Raw genomic sequence first — 17,346 nt, 5'->3', positions numbered from 1 at the left:
AGACGTGAATAACACGAGCAAAAACTACTTATTTTAGTTGAAAGAAGTTGAGAGTAAGAATTTAAAATACAAAGACGTTGATGTTTTAAAAAACATCTATTGAAAAACGAAATATGTCTATAACCAAAGATATATATAAAAGGTGATTTTTTTGAGGTTAGGATTTTTATGCATTAGTATTTGACAGATCACGCGGGATTTCAGACATGGTGTCACAGAGAAAGATGCTCAGTATGCTTTGACATTTCATCATGAATAGACTTACTAACGAGCAAAGCTTGCAAATCATTGAATTTTATTTCCAAAAAGTTGGCAGAAAATCCGCTTTTTTATCGACAAATTTTGTTCAGCGATGAGGCTCATTTCTGGTTGAATAACTACGTAAATAAGCAAAATTGCCGCATTTGGAGTGAAGAGCAACCAGAAGCCGTTCAAGAACTGCCCATGCATCCCGAAAAATGCACTGTTTGGTGTGGTTTGTACGCTGGTCGAATCATTGGACCGTATTTTCAAAGATGCTGTTGGACGCAACGTTACGGTGAATGGCGATCGCTATCGTTCAATGCTAACAAACTTTTTGTTGCCAAAAATGGAAGAACTGAACTTGGTTGACATGTGGTTTCAACAAGATGGCGCTATATGCCACACAGCTCGCGATTCTATGGCCATTTTGAGGGAAAACTTCGGAGAACAATTCATATCAAGGAATGGACCGGTAAGTTGGCCACCAAGATCATGCGATTTGACGCCTTTAGACTATTTTTTGTGGGGCTACGTCAAGTCTAAAGTCTACACAAATAAGCCAGCAACTATTCCAACATTTCCGAAGAAATTCGGGCTATTCCGGCCGAAATGCTCGAAAAAGTTACCCAAAATTGGACTTTCCGAATGGACCACCTAAGATGCAGCCGCGGTCAACATTTAAATGAAATTATCTTCTAAAAGTAAATGTCATAGACCAATCTAACGTTTCAAATAAAGAATCGATGAGATTTTGCAAATTTTATGCGTTTTTTTTTTTTTTTAAAGTTCTCAAGCTCTTAAAAAATCACCGTTTATTTATTTCGAAGACTATACTCACGCAACAAACTTCTCCATCTATCCCGGTCCCTAGTTAGATCTCTAAACTAACTGTTACGTGGACTGTGCTGTGTGCGTGGATTCAAAGACTGTATCCGTACAGCCCGTAGAGCTCGTCGTTCCATCTTCTCCTCCACTCACCTTCAATGGATATGAGAAATTGATCACGCGAAGAACTAGGGGGCTTTGCCACTCAATTGCTTTAAGCAGTTAACATGAGTGATTTTTCGTTTGATCTCAGCGCTGATGTTGTTTCCTGTGTTCATAGCGAAGCCTAGGTTAGACAAAGTCCTTAACTACCTCAAAGTTACGTCTGTCGATGGTGACGTTTTTACCGAGACGTTGTCGTCGGTGTTGTAGTTCCTTTCTTAATGACAGCATGCACTTTGTGTTGCGCATGATTTGCTCATTACCGGTTCTTTTAAGTTTTTTTTTTCAACTTTTATTTCGAGCGTGTAATCCTGCACAAACTATAAGTTTGGTAGGGATGTCAAAACTAGACACGGCTCCATATATTTTGTTTCCGTAGATGCTGTCATCTGCGGCTTTGAAATCAATGAAGAGATGGTGGTTGTCGATTTGATGTTGTAATGTTTTTTTCCATGATCTGCCGTAATGTGAATATTTAATTGACTTTGGACTTTAATGGTCTAAAACCACACCGATAATGACCTTTTAAATTGTTGACGATAAGCTTTTTACGTTCACATATTAAGGGAAAGAAGATTTCTTAAGCGATATTTAGTAGAGCGATTCTTCTGTAGTTGGTGCAGTATAGAGGCTCTCTTCCGATCGTATTATACAGATAAGTTATTATCTCCTGCTGCTTTGAAAAGCAAGGCATTCAAGCCATCTTCCTTACAGAGGAATTCGGTTCGTCATCGCCGTTATACATTCTGTGGAAGTGGTCCTTTCATATCCCCAGCATTTACTCCGGTTCTGCTAATGTTTCCACTTTCGTCGTTGTAGACTGCGGTTCGAGGGTTATGAAATTGTAAATTTTGTTTCACCTCATAAAATTCATATAACTTTTAAATTTCATGTCCGTTTTTGAACCTCTCAAAATCTTCGATCGATCTTCTCTTTTTCCTTCTAAGAAGTCGGTGTTACTCTCTCTCTTACTGGTCTACAAAATTAAGTTTTTTTTTTCTGAAACACAAATTAAAATATACTTTTGTGAATTTGTTTAACTAAATTTGAATCCCATTTTTTAATTTTCTATTAGATCACGAAATACATAGCCTTAGCTTCTAGATTTAGTCAGGTGGCTTATTCGTAGCTCCATTATACTAATCTGTCTGAAGTTTTGAAAAGCATTGAATTTAAGTCCTTTATAGTATTAAATAAGTGTTTTATGCTTAATTTTTGGTGCTTTTGCCTCACTGAGATTTAAGCTTGATGTGCTTTGAATCAAAAACATCTGTTTTCAACATTGTTTTTATATTTTTTGTAAAATTACAATGGTTTTTCAACTGTTTAAACCGTGATATCGTTAAAGTACGAAAGAACTAGCTTGCGAGACTCTACGGAAAAGCCAAAATCATTTCACAGCTTATTACAGAGAATTGGATAACTTGAAGTGTCAAAGGCTTTAGAAAAGTCCAATAACTTTAATACTGTCATTTGATCATGTTCAATTGCGATTTTTATTTCATCAGTCACAAAAAGTGAGGCTGATATACACCTGCGATTTGCCCGAAAACTACATTCCTTGGGACTTAAGAGGATTTTAAATGATAAGAGTAATTCTGTAACGGCTTTAAAATATTTTTTTTAGATACCATTAGAGGAACAAAAAAAGTGCAATCTAATGAAACTCCACGTGATTAATATTCTGTTTAATATTTGTCAAAAAAGAAAATATGATAGGAAATAAGGTTCCATTAAATCTAAGCGCGTCGCATTATCCTCTGGTTGTATCCTTACAAAGTTTCGTTTAACTGTTTATACCAGTTGATTACTCTTCAATTCGAGAATCAAAGTTGGTATTAAATAAACTACTTCAGTAAGATTTGTGTAAAACCTCTAGCTTGTATCGTTTAAATGAATGTTACAACATAGCAGTAATGCCAGCATTCTACTCGGCTATAAGCGGAGCCTCTAAATAAACCTTTTTGATACTGATGACAAAAATTTAAACAATGAAATACCATTAAGTGATGAATTGATAAATCGAAAACATCTTAAGGGATTAATGTATATAAGCCTGGGGCATCTAAGCTATTTTTAGTTTTACGCTGCCGGAATATGAACTCAGTGCTTTCAATGCTATATAACAGGAATATCTAAGTGTATTTGAGGATATCGTTTTGTGCATTTTAATGTTGCCCTTATTTACATTTACAAAATGTAAGTGGACTACCAAAACCGATAGGGTATTGGAAATTAGGGCAACATTAAAATGCGCAGAACGTAATCTTGTATATCACGTAAAGAACTAAAATGTTCGCATCAAATGCATTGAAAGCAGTGTGCTCATATACAGTCAGCTTAGAACTATATAATAAGAAATTGTCAAGAGTAAAGATTGGTAAATTGAACGGTTGTCTATACGTTTTTAGCGATAAGTAAAAAAAGGCTCGGCGTTACCAAAATGTTTTCAAATTTGATTGTAGTATTAAAAATATAATGCTTGCTACAATTTGTATGCTATCGTTGCTTGGTACCTATTCCACTTGCAAGAAATAATTTTTAAATCAAGAATATTCTTAAAAGTTTCTTAACTACAAATCTACAAATCTGCTAATGAAAATACCTTCAACACAATATTCAACATTGTTTTAATAAAATGTATCGTCTCTTTACTGATTATTTGTTATCAATGAAAAGAGTATCGCTTCAGACAATTATCAACAACCACCCACAAGGCGGCTGCTACTATAATGTTTAGTCGAATTTTCAAAAACGTCTGTTAAACTCTGAACACCCGGTTTCTCTCTGGTTAATGCATTCTTGTTTTCATTTAAGATATAGGGTTAGTCAAAAGCTCTTGAGAATGTTAAACAATTTCTATTTTGGCAAATAAATAGTTAATTTTTCTGTTGAGAGCACACAGAAGATAAAATAAAAAAATTCCTAAGTTAACTAAAGAATGTTTGAGTGAAGGGGACTCAAGAAGTCAACCCATATTGTTGACGGGTTTATTTTGTGTGTCCCCTGTTTGTCGGTATTGTCATTATTGTTGTTGTTCTTCTCAATGGTCCTTAATATCAAAGCACTTAAACCTTTATTCTAATTATTATTTTGTAATTGTCAAACGGAAATATTTACTTAAGAAATAATTTACTTTCTTTTAAGAATAATTTAATAGAGTTTATTTATTTATGTTTTTGTTATGGTTGCATGTGCCCAAAACACAATGACATACAATTTTGAAGAAAATAAATATATTTAAAAAACTAAGATTAAGAAGAACTCGCATAACGCTTAAATTTTCAAAGGTCAGATCTCAGTGCCTTGCAGTTTCCGATGCGGGCGAATATTGAAATAATTGTGATAGTGCGAAAATGATAGCAAATACATGTAACTAGGTTAGAATTTAAATCTTGTCATCTTGGAAACCTCCACTTTCCATTGACGTAATCCTTTTTTTATGAACAACTTTACAAAAATTAATACATGATTCAACTTTTAATGCGTTTGTGTCGGGAATTTAATTTTTTAGAGACTCTAGAGGGTATAAAATACATAAAATGTAGGTCAGTTGTATTTATTTCACTCTCTTTAAGTAATGAAGAGTAAACAGAATAATCCATGAATTGGAAGCTTTAACTTTTAATGAAGAGACTATACAGGTTTGCTCATCAAGTGGTTTCTTCGAAAGATTATTCAAACATTTTCATCTGTTTTACTCTCGAAATCTTAAGAGAAATTAAGTGTCATATCTCCGCGGGACTACCAGGGTCACTTTAACTACATTCACAAATGCGCCAGCCCGGATGGTTCCCCTACTTTTGATGTCAAAAATGTTCTTCAGGTTGAAAAAACCACGGTTTGTCCATCAATATTAATCTACAGGCCTCTTTTCGAGTGGTTGGAAAAAAGCATTTGTCAATCCTGTCCCTAAAAAAGGCGAAACCTCTTTACGCTCTTATACTATAGCTGAACTGCATTTACGTTCCTTCTTTTTAGGGTCATGAAAATGCTGATCAAATTTCACCGAACAGTAAAACAGATGTTTACATAGTTTTGGAAAGCTCATGATATTTCAAAGACATTTGATAGATAAATCCCTTCTATGTTAGGTTAGAAACCCTTCCTCAATGACAATATCCATGGTTCGAACCTACTCGGGAAGACTGGATAGCTTTCTGTTTTAGGTATGCTCAGTACCTTTCACAGTGATCACATATTTGACATTGCCAAAAAGGCGGCTTAATGTTAATGCTTTCTCCGACTTTGCAAGAAATTGTTTACCCCTTCTGATCAGGCTACGATTTACAAAGCTTTTGCATAGAATTGAAGAGAGTACTCTAAAAATATAGCGATTGTTCTCCTTGTGTAATTTGAGACATTCACTACTCTTAAACACCGCCACAAGGTTTAATACCTATAATAAAGAGAGTGATAGGTTTGTGTGGATTGTGAGGTAATGGCATTATCGGATGCTTCTTCTTCGAAAATGAGGCCAGAACCAACAAACATTTAGTTCATATGGTAAATTGGTGGTCTCAGAACTGCAATTGAATCCCTTTAAATTTCCAAATCCAAAAACGATTAAAGCCCTTAAGTTTACTATTATTGCTCTTACTTATAAGGTCACAATCCATAAAAAATAGGCTTTTTACATCATTTCCAAAAAGAAACTTTTACAATCTTATTCTAGAACGTTTTAAATGTATATTATTTTTAATGATTGGGGTTACTTTAATTAACAATACAAAGTGGTTGTCATTATTATAATTGCAAAACGTAACATTTTGATTGTTTCTTTAGCTTCTGTTGATGACTTTAAAAAAATCTTTTTGAAGAAGGCCTTTTAGATTCAAACAAAAAATGATGCCTTGTGTTTTAATTTATATTTTTTAAGCTTAATAATTAAATAGTTGGCGCAAAAGTTCGTTGAGAACTAGGGCGTAGTGACTTACAACTCTCAACCATTCCTGTGTGAGTGTAATGTTGGAGGGATGGAGGGGACCATCCTGTACCCGTAAATAAAACCTTAGATGGCTCCAAAATTTCCTGTACAAGCATCAATATACCATGTGGATCAAATCATAAGAATTTGAAAAACGAAAAAAGAAAAAAGAAAGGTGGTGTTATAATTTCCCAGATATCAGGGATGGGGGGGATCTACAGCTTATAAGACTAATCCAAACGGGTTATTCAAAAAAGCAAGCCAGACGCAGTACCCGTGAAAAAAACTTAAGGTTGCACAGGCAGAGATTGAATCCAAGACTTCTAGCACAATACACAATAACCTTCACGCCACGAATACCTAGATTTCCTATAGAAGAAAGTACAAAACTAACTTAAAAATTAAGTTAAGAACAATTAAGAAAGTGTTAATAATTACGTCAAAACCAAATTCGTATTGAACCAACGTTTGCAGGAAACAGTTTTAAAAAAAAAACCCACCTTAATTTAGCGAATCAATTTGCTTGAGGTTTGACAATACATTTTATTCTTTGAAAATGAATTTTAACAATTCATTCTAAGCTAAAAGTATCAAAAGCTTTTGGCTTACTTCAACGAAGTTTATCTCCACATAAGATTAATTCGGGTGATAATTTCGAGAATCTAAAGAATGTTCCATCAACTCTTCATACAGAAGAGATTTAAAAAACTTTCTGACATTGTCGAATTAAAAAACAACTCTATGTTAGTAAAAAAATCGAGCAAGGTTTTGCTGGTCTATAGGAAACTAAATCTCTCCAAATAAAAATTTTAGTTTCTATCACCTTCACTTCACGTGAAAGTGTTTTTATAGGTACCTACTTATTATTAAAAGAAAGTGAATTGTCGTAAAATCCTATTATTTGTCGTTCTTTATAGACCAAAAGAAGGCACGGCAACAGCAACAGCAACGGATTTAACTTTATAACTTCATTTTATAGCAAGGATGAGAGAGAAACTTTGGTCACACAGAAAGATTTATGGCCATAAAATATAACAACGATGGCGAACACTGTGGTTCTGTTGATTATGTTTATTTTTTTCTATTAAATAAGCTAAATTTTATAAAAAAACAAAAAGATAGTCTATTTAATTTTGGTTCTAACTCAAAAACGAAGAATCTAGATTAAGAAAACCAATGATTTTGAAAAATGACTGCTTTACTGAGCTGTTAAAAAAAAGATCCATTGGCGGTTCTACGGCAAATTTCGTTCTGACGTTTCATAAGAAGGGTGTTTCTTAGAGGCATGAAACTTTGAACTAAAATAGACCAGAAATGATTTCTTTCTTCTGGCAATACAATTTAAATATGATTTCTGGGATCTGACGTAGTCTAACTACGTTGGAATTAACCGTGACGGAGCTTTAACTTGTCATTATTTTTTCCAAAATTGTTTCTGTTCGGTATTGTCCTCAAGTGATCAATAATATTAAAAATTTATCGGCGTAGACTAGCTACTTGACATTACCCTACAGAAAATAGTCAAGCGATGTTAAATCGGCCGATTTTGGAGGCCAATAACAAACGTTTTCTTCAATTGATCCGTCTTGTTGAAACCACTACTAGTGCAAAAAGCAAAATCAGTAATGATGAATCTATCTATACTATTCATTTAAAAGTTCTGACCAGCTTCATTTTTATGAAAGTAAAGACTATTTACTCCGCCAACTCATGAAGCCCAGCGTCAGTTTAATGTGTCTTAACGCACACTTGACGAGTGTTCTGACTCTAAATACCGCAGTTTTAAATTACCGCAATCGCTAAAAAGAACTCAATTTAAAAAAAGATAAGAATTATGATTTGCGTAATAAATTTATACAATTAAATTAAATAAATAAATTGGGTGGCGCAACAGTCCATTGGGAACCAGGGCCTTGTGAATTACAACTCTCAACCATTCCTGTATACGAATACTGTTGTCAAGAATGGAAAGGACCTACAGTTTTAGGCCGAATCCGAACTGTTAATTTGAGAAAGCACTTTTTCATGACAAGAATTACTCTTGAAGGATTTGTCAATTCCTCGCAAGAGGCAGTACCCGTGAAAATTAATGATTTTTTTTTTAAATAAGGTTACATGTTATATGTTTCTTGTTAATGTAATATTTGACTGGTTAAACATAATGCTCGTAGAATTTTGTTGTACGTTAGCCTTTAAAAACCTTGCTTCTGGTTGTCTTTAGAACTTTGAAGTTATAGAAACATTTGAAGGCAAGATTTGAATTCAGGACAACTTAATCCTTAAACAAAACTATTGTTTGTTTTTGGGGCTACTTAAAGAAAAATGTTATTTTGTTGACTAGTGTAATTTGTGCGATATGCTGGACATGTCAAATTTGTTGACTGAAACTTTTTGTTGGGATTTTAAACATTTTAACTTTCTACTTAGGTTAAAAGCCGTGCGATACCCGTACCTCTTTTAATGTTAATTCACTTTATTCTGATTTTACATTTCTTTACCGTTAACTTAACATAATGACATAAACTAGACTAAAATTTAATGTAGACTAAATCTACATTTTAAAGATATTTTCAAAAACATAACTTTTAATCGATACAAATTGAGTTTGACGATTTCTTTTTCTATTAAAATTTCAGCTTGGACGACAGCGAAGATTTTTCAAAGTGGAATAATTTTGTTGATTCAATAAAATCTAAATTAACCGTAAAGCAAGTCGTTGATGGTGTACGTGCTGGGGGTTGTTTAACATTTGACTACCTCTTGTTAATTGTTACAGCTGAGTAAGTATTTATAAACTTTCTAAATACAAAACAATTATAACTATGAAGGTACATCCTTTACCTAACCTATAACTCTACTTTCCTAAAGAGTAGACTATCATACAGACGACAGTCACCCGTTTAAGAGTACCTAATAAAAAAAAAACTTTTTCATTTCAGTTCGTTGGCAGCTCTTGGTCTTATAGAAAATAATGCTTCGAATATTGTGGCTGCTATGTTAGTTTCGCCACTAATGGGACCGGTTATGTCGATAACTTTTGGAACTATTATATCAGATAGAGAATTGATAGTAAGTAAAATTTTGCAAAGTATAATAAATTGACTTCGAAAACTTTCGGTTAGGTTAGTTAAAGTCTGATGGGAACGGGAAGTATTTATATGTAAGTCCTAAGAGTGATGTGAGTTAGAAGACACGTCATTGAACTTATGTTTTATAGAAGAAGAACTTAATTGAAGTTCTGAATTTTGTGGAACCTACCTTACACCTACATAAACAATATTTTTGTAGTCTGACATTGAAGTGTTATATTTAAGGGAATATCTTAAACTTTATTGATTAACAAAAAAATTTGTCGCTATGTTGAACTTTTTTTTTATATTTTTGCATTAAGTGTGAGATTCTGTGCAAACACGAATTTAAAATTGGGATAGATGAGCTTTGAAATCCATGTTAGTTGAAAAGATGTTTTCTACACTGATAAGGACTTATCAGGTTGTTGACGATGGGCTTTGAACGTTCACATACTACGGCAGAGAAGATTTTGGAAACGATTTTAAGTTGACTGTCTTCTTTTTTAGGATCGGGCAAACAATACTGAGGTTCCATTCATCGGACATGCTTTCTTTCGACCATACCTTACAAAAAAGTTGGTGCATGCTCCTAACCAAATTATCTCCAACTGCTTTGAAGAGCTCGACATTCAGGCTATCTACTCCAGCGGCCTTGTTACACTTCAGCTTAGATATGGCAATCTTTACTTCGTTTAAGTCGGGAAGTCAGGATTGTTGGCTTTCGTCGTTTATATTGAATTGATCATCCTGCTTTACAGCGGAATTCGGTTCGTCATCGTCGTTTACAGTCTGCAGAAGTGGTCCTTCCATATCCTCAGCATTGAGTTCGGTTCCAATGTGATGTTTCCACTTTCGTCTTTGCAGCTTTCGCTTCTGGGTTTATGGACCTGTGACTTTCGTTTCACCTGTTCATAAAACTTTCGAATTTCATTCCTGTCCTCTCAACATCATCAACCAAACGCTTTTCATGCTCTCTCTTTTTCCTTTTGAGAAGTCGGTGTTCCTCTCGCCTATTTTGAGAATAGAGCTCATGAGCAGCTCTCGTCCTTTTATGCGGCGCTTTTTTAGATTTTTTATTTTTTGTAAAAAATTGTTCATTAGATTTTTCTCAAAAATTTTACCACATGTCAAAAACGTTATTCTTCGTCCCATACAATTATTTTTGAGATAAAATCGTTTTTGTTTTTAAGATATTCGAGGATTTTTTTCATTCTTTTTTATTTATAAAAGAAACCGTTAAAAATTTACTAGTTTGGTATCACGGCACAATACATAATAAACAATTTAATTCAATTCGCTAGCGTTATTGGTTCGTGCACTATTTTTTGTTTATTATCTGTCTACTGGATTATTATCTGTATAACAACATTTATTAGAAGTCCATTTATCTATTGGTTCTTGAGCTATGGACGACAAAAAAACTTCGCTAAGGTGCATATACAAGCACAGACATCTCTCTAAAAATCTGTTATTAAGACTCTTTAAACGTCAAGAAAAGTCAAAATTTCCAATTTGACAAATCGGACCGATTTCATAACTATGGGAAGTTAATATTTACATGAATGAATTTTCAAAACCGATTTTTTTAATAAACACGGTAGAGGAATTCTTAAAAGCATTAAAAACTTAATTGAATTCGAAATCTAATTTAGAAACAAACTAAAATAATGACACACAAAATGATTATAAGGCTCATCCTAACATGTGGTTTTTGTAGGCGGTTTACAATTTCACCTGGTGTAGCAAAAGAATTTTTGATTTTGGAACGGAAAATATTGAGATTCTGCCAAGGATTGTTTAGAAAGCCAGATAAGAATCGGTTTTCAAACAAAAAAATGTTCGAAGCAACTCAGGTTACACCATTATTGAAGCACCAAATAGATCTGCTTTCTTAAAAAATGGAACGGATAATGTCGGGTATTAAGATACAAACAGTTTTAGTTTTAATTTAAGTCATTAAGTTATATTTGAATGTTAAATATTCTTTAAATTGTATATCTATTAAGTCAGATATACATATATCTTAAATCGGAAAAAAAAATAAAAGATTGTAAATAAACTTGTACTGAGTTTATTTGTCTCAATAAAATTTATCTTGAACGCGACACAATCCCGATTCCGAATGCAAAAACAATTATTCAACTAAATAAACTATGCTAATAATTGATTAAGGTTTGACTTGAACTTTTTATGGTCATCTTTTTCACTTCGTACAAAGAAAATAGTAATTATGATATACTCAGGTGTATACGTATTTTTATTTTTTATAATCTTATTTTAGTCTTGTAAGTTTACTACTTAAAATTTAAAGTTCGATGATCTATAAATGTTGTATGCATTTAAATTGGTATTTTTTTTCGTATGTATCAATTTTATTAAATACAAAATTAACATGGTGTGTTTAATAATGAGCTTAAAGTCTACATATTTCGCAATCCTAGCACTGCCTTCCTGATCAAGATCAAATAATTAGTGTTCCATTGTGTACAATGATTCTTTATCCTAGGTTCTAAGTTTTAAAGACTAACATTTTTACAAATAAAATGTTTGACTGGGGCGTAAGAACCAGGTCATGTATCCAAAGAATCTGTTTAAAAATATGTCCTGTATTTTAAGATTTAAAAATGTACCTGCAAAAAAAATTATTTTTGAAAATTTAAACGCCATTTGATTTCTCAAAAAAAAAACTTAATTTAGCAAAATTTTTATTTGAAAATCGTTAGAATGGGTTTTTTTAAATAATTTTGTTTGTATATATAACATTTTTAAATTTTAAAAAATTTGTAAACATATGATGACTCATCTACAAGATATCGATTTTCGAAAAGATTTTTTTCAACTATTTTTTAAAAATCAATACAATGAAATTTTTATTTAACAAAATTTATTGAAATCGGTTGATTAGTTATTGAGAAAACTTAAATACAAAATAAAATTTCTGTGAGGGGTACCCTTCTGGAGCATCACAAAAATATTTGTTTTATATGGAAGGATTCCAAATAAAGAAAAAACAAATTAGAGAAAATTTAAAAAATCTATAGGTTTGTTTTTGAGAAAATTTGAAATGTAGATTTTTGACGAAAAAATGTGTGTTCAAAAAAAGCCTGGGATTCGACCCACATTTATAACTTCCCACCCCGTCTGTCGATTTGTCTTCCTTAAAACTTTGTAGGTTTTCGTGTTGGGTTAAAAATATCAGTTGAATTGTTCTCAAAAAATTTAAAATTACCAACAATATTTTTCATATAAAGAAATAGTTTAGTTTGAAAGTCTTGTTTTGTAAAATAGATATTTAGTCGAAAATGAATTTTTATCAATTTAAGTTGTAATCCTTAAATTTTTACAAAATGGATGAATGAAATTAATTTAAGAGATATCAAGAACCGAATATCAATTTTTATCAAATTTGCGTACTATTTTTGTAGATTTTATTTTTTATTATACATATAATATTTCTTAGGAAAAAACGGACTATTAATTTTTATAAAAAAAAAACTTCTGAATATCGAAAACAATATTTTCTTTGAAATAAAAAAAGTTTTAAGAATATATTTTTAATTTTTGGGTCTAAAGTAAATTTTTACAAAGTTTTAGTAGGTATTGTTTTTTTTTAGGTTTTTATCTTTTGTTTTGAAAGGATATTTGGGTCAAAAATCAATTTTAACCAACTTTTATTAATTTTTACTTGCGACATATAGGAACTATATGGCAAGTTTTGCATTCGTGCAAAATTTCGAACTCGAGATTTTAATCAAACATGATATTACGATGGTAGGTAAGTCGAAAAAAGTGGGTCCCGCGATTCCGTCGGGTCGGTTTTGTCTGTCTGTCCACGCTCCTACAGCCTAAACCATTGCGTCGATTGAGTTCAAACTTGGAAGTTAAGGTTTTGAGCAGATTCGCGTTAGGCGTTTAACAGTGGCCCCCCTACAATTTTGTTGGTCAAAAACCGAAAATTCGAATTTTCTCAAAAACAAACCGATAGATTTTTTTTAAATTTTCTTTAAAATTTTATTTTTTAACTTGGCTTCTTTTTATAAGAAAACCATATTTTTGTATCGCTCAGGAAAGGTACCACTCATAGAACCGTTATTTTGTTTTTTAATTTTCTCAGCAACTTATGAACTGATTTTAATAATTTTTTTTCTGAATAAGCTCCTATATTGCCTTAACAATTTGATTAACAAAAATGCAATTTTTAATTGTTTGGATTTTTTAAAAAATATTGAATTTTTATTTTTCAAAACTCTATATCTCAAAAACAGGTCAACAATTTTTTACGAAATTCAAACGTAAGACGTATATTTACAATCACTAAACAACTGCATTCCAAAAATATTTTTAGAACAAAATTGGAAAATTTTATATATAAAAAATTAATTTAAAAAAAAAACCGCTCTAACGATTTTCAAAATAAAAATTTGAAAAATCAACGGTTTTTTTATTTGTAAAATGGCATTTAAATTTTTGAAGACAAACTTATTTTTCAGGTAAAATTTTGAATCTTAAAATATTATTTTTTTAATTATTTTTAGTGTGCATGAGCCCGAAAGAGCGCATTATTTTGACAAAATTGTAATAACATTCCTATCTTTCATCCAAATTAATGCATTTGGTACACATTTATATATAATATAGGTATATGATTTTAAAATATTATTCTTTACGAATAAGATTGTTTCACACATGATTTACTGGCCTTCGCCTATATAGAAAAATAAATACTTAGTACCTACAAGTTAAAGAAACTGGCCAGAGAGAGTATATGTATTTTCTATTAGAATCACTTTTTCAACGCATACCCATCGTACCTATTTATAAAGGTATAACGTACAACTTCTACAACTACTGCTTACGTGTCACTTCTTAACTAAAATCCAAAACGCACAAGAGCCTGACTGTAAACAACAAATGAACAGCAATTTCTTGTACTTGTTCGTATGCTTGTTTTTTAAAACTTTAGTGAAAAAAATAGACTGAACGTAATAACTCCATGTTTGCGCTGAAAACTTAAGAAGAAATGTAGTATGTACCTTCTAGCCACCAATAACATTCCCTCATTATCATAATAAACATGTCCTTATCTATCTATCTGCATAAAGCTAAGCACGCCAAGTGAACTATTCTATGGTCGTTTTAGACATCTATCTGCTACCTAACTACACAACCAATAGGCGATCGCCTTACAATTTAAACATTCATGGTCTGCCTCTTTCTTATCGTATTTATTTTCCATCCTGGTTCTTCTAATATGAAATTTCAATAAAGCTATCTAAAGGAACAAAGCTTTTAAGGAACAAGTTGAATCTATATGAATCGCATTGTAGGTTTATAGGTAATAGAAACCATTTTTCATATACAAAGATCGTACACAAGTAAAACAAGACTTATGAATGTAAATAAATACAAATATCGGTAAAAGATCCTAAACAGCTGACTTAAGCATGAAAAAGTTTGTTTCATCCCCTTATTAGATACAATATTAAGCCATTTTGTTTGTTATATAAAGTGCGTTGATATAAATAAAACAAAAACAAATTCATCAACCTTCATATGGAAGCTCTTTATGTGAAAACATATACGAGGTTAGACTCAAATAAAATGAAGGAAATTGTGTTGACTTTTTGGGTCGAAAATTAATTATCTCCCTTATTCTGCTGGCTGCTTATGGAAATGGAAATAATATTTTTCTCTCGCTCTCCCTGAATTTCTCCACTTTCGGTACAAACGCCACGCCAACGACTCGGCATCTGGTCGCCCTAAAAGTTTCTGCTCATGAGAGTACTATGGTTTTCATATACAAAGATCGTGCGGTTTTTTTGACAATTCAAATGGCATTTATATCTTTGAAGCCAAACTTATTTTACAGGTATATTTTTAATTCTCATATAAGTACTTTTTTAAACAGACTCTTTGCATACAGGAGCAAGTTCGTGCGACCCAGTCGTGCATTTTATTTTGTTAAGGTTTTTATTTTTTGCAGGAAAAATTGTCTATTCGATTTTTCTCAAATTTTTTCCCAATGTTGAAAACAATATTTCTAATAAGAATTAGTTGGAAGCCATAATTTCAATTTTTTAAAAAAGATATTTGAGTCAAAAATCAATGTTTACCAACTTTTGTTAAATTTTCTTTTAAGTTTTTATTTTGTTTGGAAAAAAACTGTCAATTCGATTTTACTCAAAATTCAACCGAATGTTGAAAAAAATTTATTTTATAAGGTAAAATAAGTTTGAAACCATAATGTCTAGTTTTTGAAAAGAATTTGAGTCAATATTCAATTTATACCAACTTTGAGTAATGTTTTGTTTTTTAGGTTTTTATTTTTATAGAAAAAACTGTCAATCCGATTTTTCTCAAAATTTTACCAGATGTTCAAAACGTTATTCGTTGCACAAAATTGTTTTGGAGATAAAATAATTTTTTATTCGTAAAATTTTCGGGGTGACATATTTTTTTTCATTTTTTTGTTTTTTATCGAAAAATGTACTGGTTTGGTATCAGGTTACAATATATAATATACAATTTAATTCTTGTTTCTATAGTAATTGGTTCGTGAGATATTTGGGGTTAACCGAAATTTTCAGCTTTTTTTTAACTGCTATGGTAAAAAACACCATCTACGCAATTTTCGTGAGAGCCCTTTCTGCAACTTTCTGCCTTATTATCTGTATAACAAAATTTATTTGAAATCGATATCTCTTCTGGTTCTTGAGCTATGGAGGTACGTACACACGCACACTTTTTTCTTTTGACTATAGGGACCTTGAAACGTAGAGAAATGTCAGTATTTTCAATTCGAAAAAAACTCTTATGGGAAGTTAATAACACCTAATGCGAGTCCGTTCAAAACCTCAGTCTTCAAATTTGAAGTCAATCGAATCAATGCTTTGGGCTATAGGGACTAGGACAAACAGACGGATGGAATCGGAAGACCCACTTTTTTCGAATTCTCTATCATCGTAGAGCAAATATTTTGTTTGTTGACATTTTTTTACAACTGTTGAGCTGTCATCCAAAGCAAATGTTAAGATAATTGAACTAGAGCTTCGGTTTAGAGTCACATTACGTTAAATTACGATCTTTTCCTTAAGATTATCGAACGAAACGTGAGGTCGAAGCCCCATTGAATTCCTATGAACTGAACGTGTTTGTGATTCATCCATAAATTGGATTTGAACAAACGTAAGATCAAATAGTGAAATGGTATTTTTTTCAATTACCAGTAGTACCAGTAGTTTCATGCCAGTGGTCTTCAATTCAATCCCTACCCGTGCCACCTAAAGCTATTTTCACGTGCATTGGCTGTTGCGAGAAGTTGACAAATCCTCCATAAATAATTTTTGTCATAAAAAGTGCTTTCTCAAATTAGCCGGGTTTGGCTTAAAAACTGTATGTCACTCCATCCACTGACATTACTCTCACACAGGAATGGTTCAAAAGTTCCTTAAGAGCTATGTGCCCATTATTTATTTATTTTAGCTTTTTAATTTGCATGGTGTGGAATAAGAATTATTTGTTTCTTAATAAAGTTCTTAAAACTTAAAAACCCATGTTAATTTTTTCAGAAAATTTCGTCATTCAAAATAAAAAAAGGAAAATACCTTTATTTTGGGTTTTGAGCAAATTTGCTAAGAACTAATATTTTTCAAATATGTACTTCTTAAATAAAAATAAAGAACGTACAACATTTTTACGAAACTAACAGTAAGGAGTTGTAAGCGAAAAAAATAAATTTTTGGAATTTCTACAGTTCAATAAATTGAAGTGACATACAAAGATTTCATAGATTATTTCTTTCAAAGTCTTCTCATTGAATCATTTTCAATTATTTTTAATCCATCTTACTAACAGAATAAATAGTTAAACTTCAAGACTTTCCAACTAAAAGAGCGAGTAAGTGAAAGTGTAGCCTAGTAGTAGTAAATATTTTTGCAGGCACTAATTAAAATCTAAATTTTTATGGAACTATTTAAAGACACAAAAAAAGAGAATTTAGAACAAGTCTTTCAACTCACTTAGGTATCTGCAAAGTCGGTCGGCATCCCATAGTCACTTCAATTCTATTATTTTTCTAAGCTTAACTATATAAATACATAAATTATATTTCTATGGCGG

General features: G+C 31.7%; 1 protein-coding gene across 1 annotated transcript in view; it reads left to right on the top strand.

Moving 5' to 3' along the window:
- The window catches only part of LOC129942726 (uncharacterized), a 78,963-nt gene that overhangs the window by 33,669 nt on the left and 27,948 nt on the right, over positions 1-17,346 (top strand). The window contains exons 5-6 of the mRNA XM_056051770.1: positions 8,794-8,937; positions 9,097-9,226. Of these exons, the coding sequence (XP_055907745.1) occupies positions 8,794-8,937; positions 9,097-9,226 (274 nt within the window). The remainder of the gene's footprint in view (positions 1-8,793; positions 8,938-9,096; positions 9,227-17,346) is intronic.

The sequence above is a fragment of the Eupeodes corollae genome, chromosome 1 (genome assembly GCF_945859685.1).
Source record: "Eupeodes corollae chromosome 1, idEupCoro1.1, whole genome shotgun sequence".
NCBI classification, from domain to species: domain Eukaryota; kingdom Metazoa; phylum Arthropoda; class Insecta; order Diptera; family Syrphidae; genus Eupeodes; species Eupeodes corollae.
The sequence above is the reverse complement of the archived record's forward strand: the minus strand, read 5'-3'. Positions and strand labels throughout refer to the sequence as shown.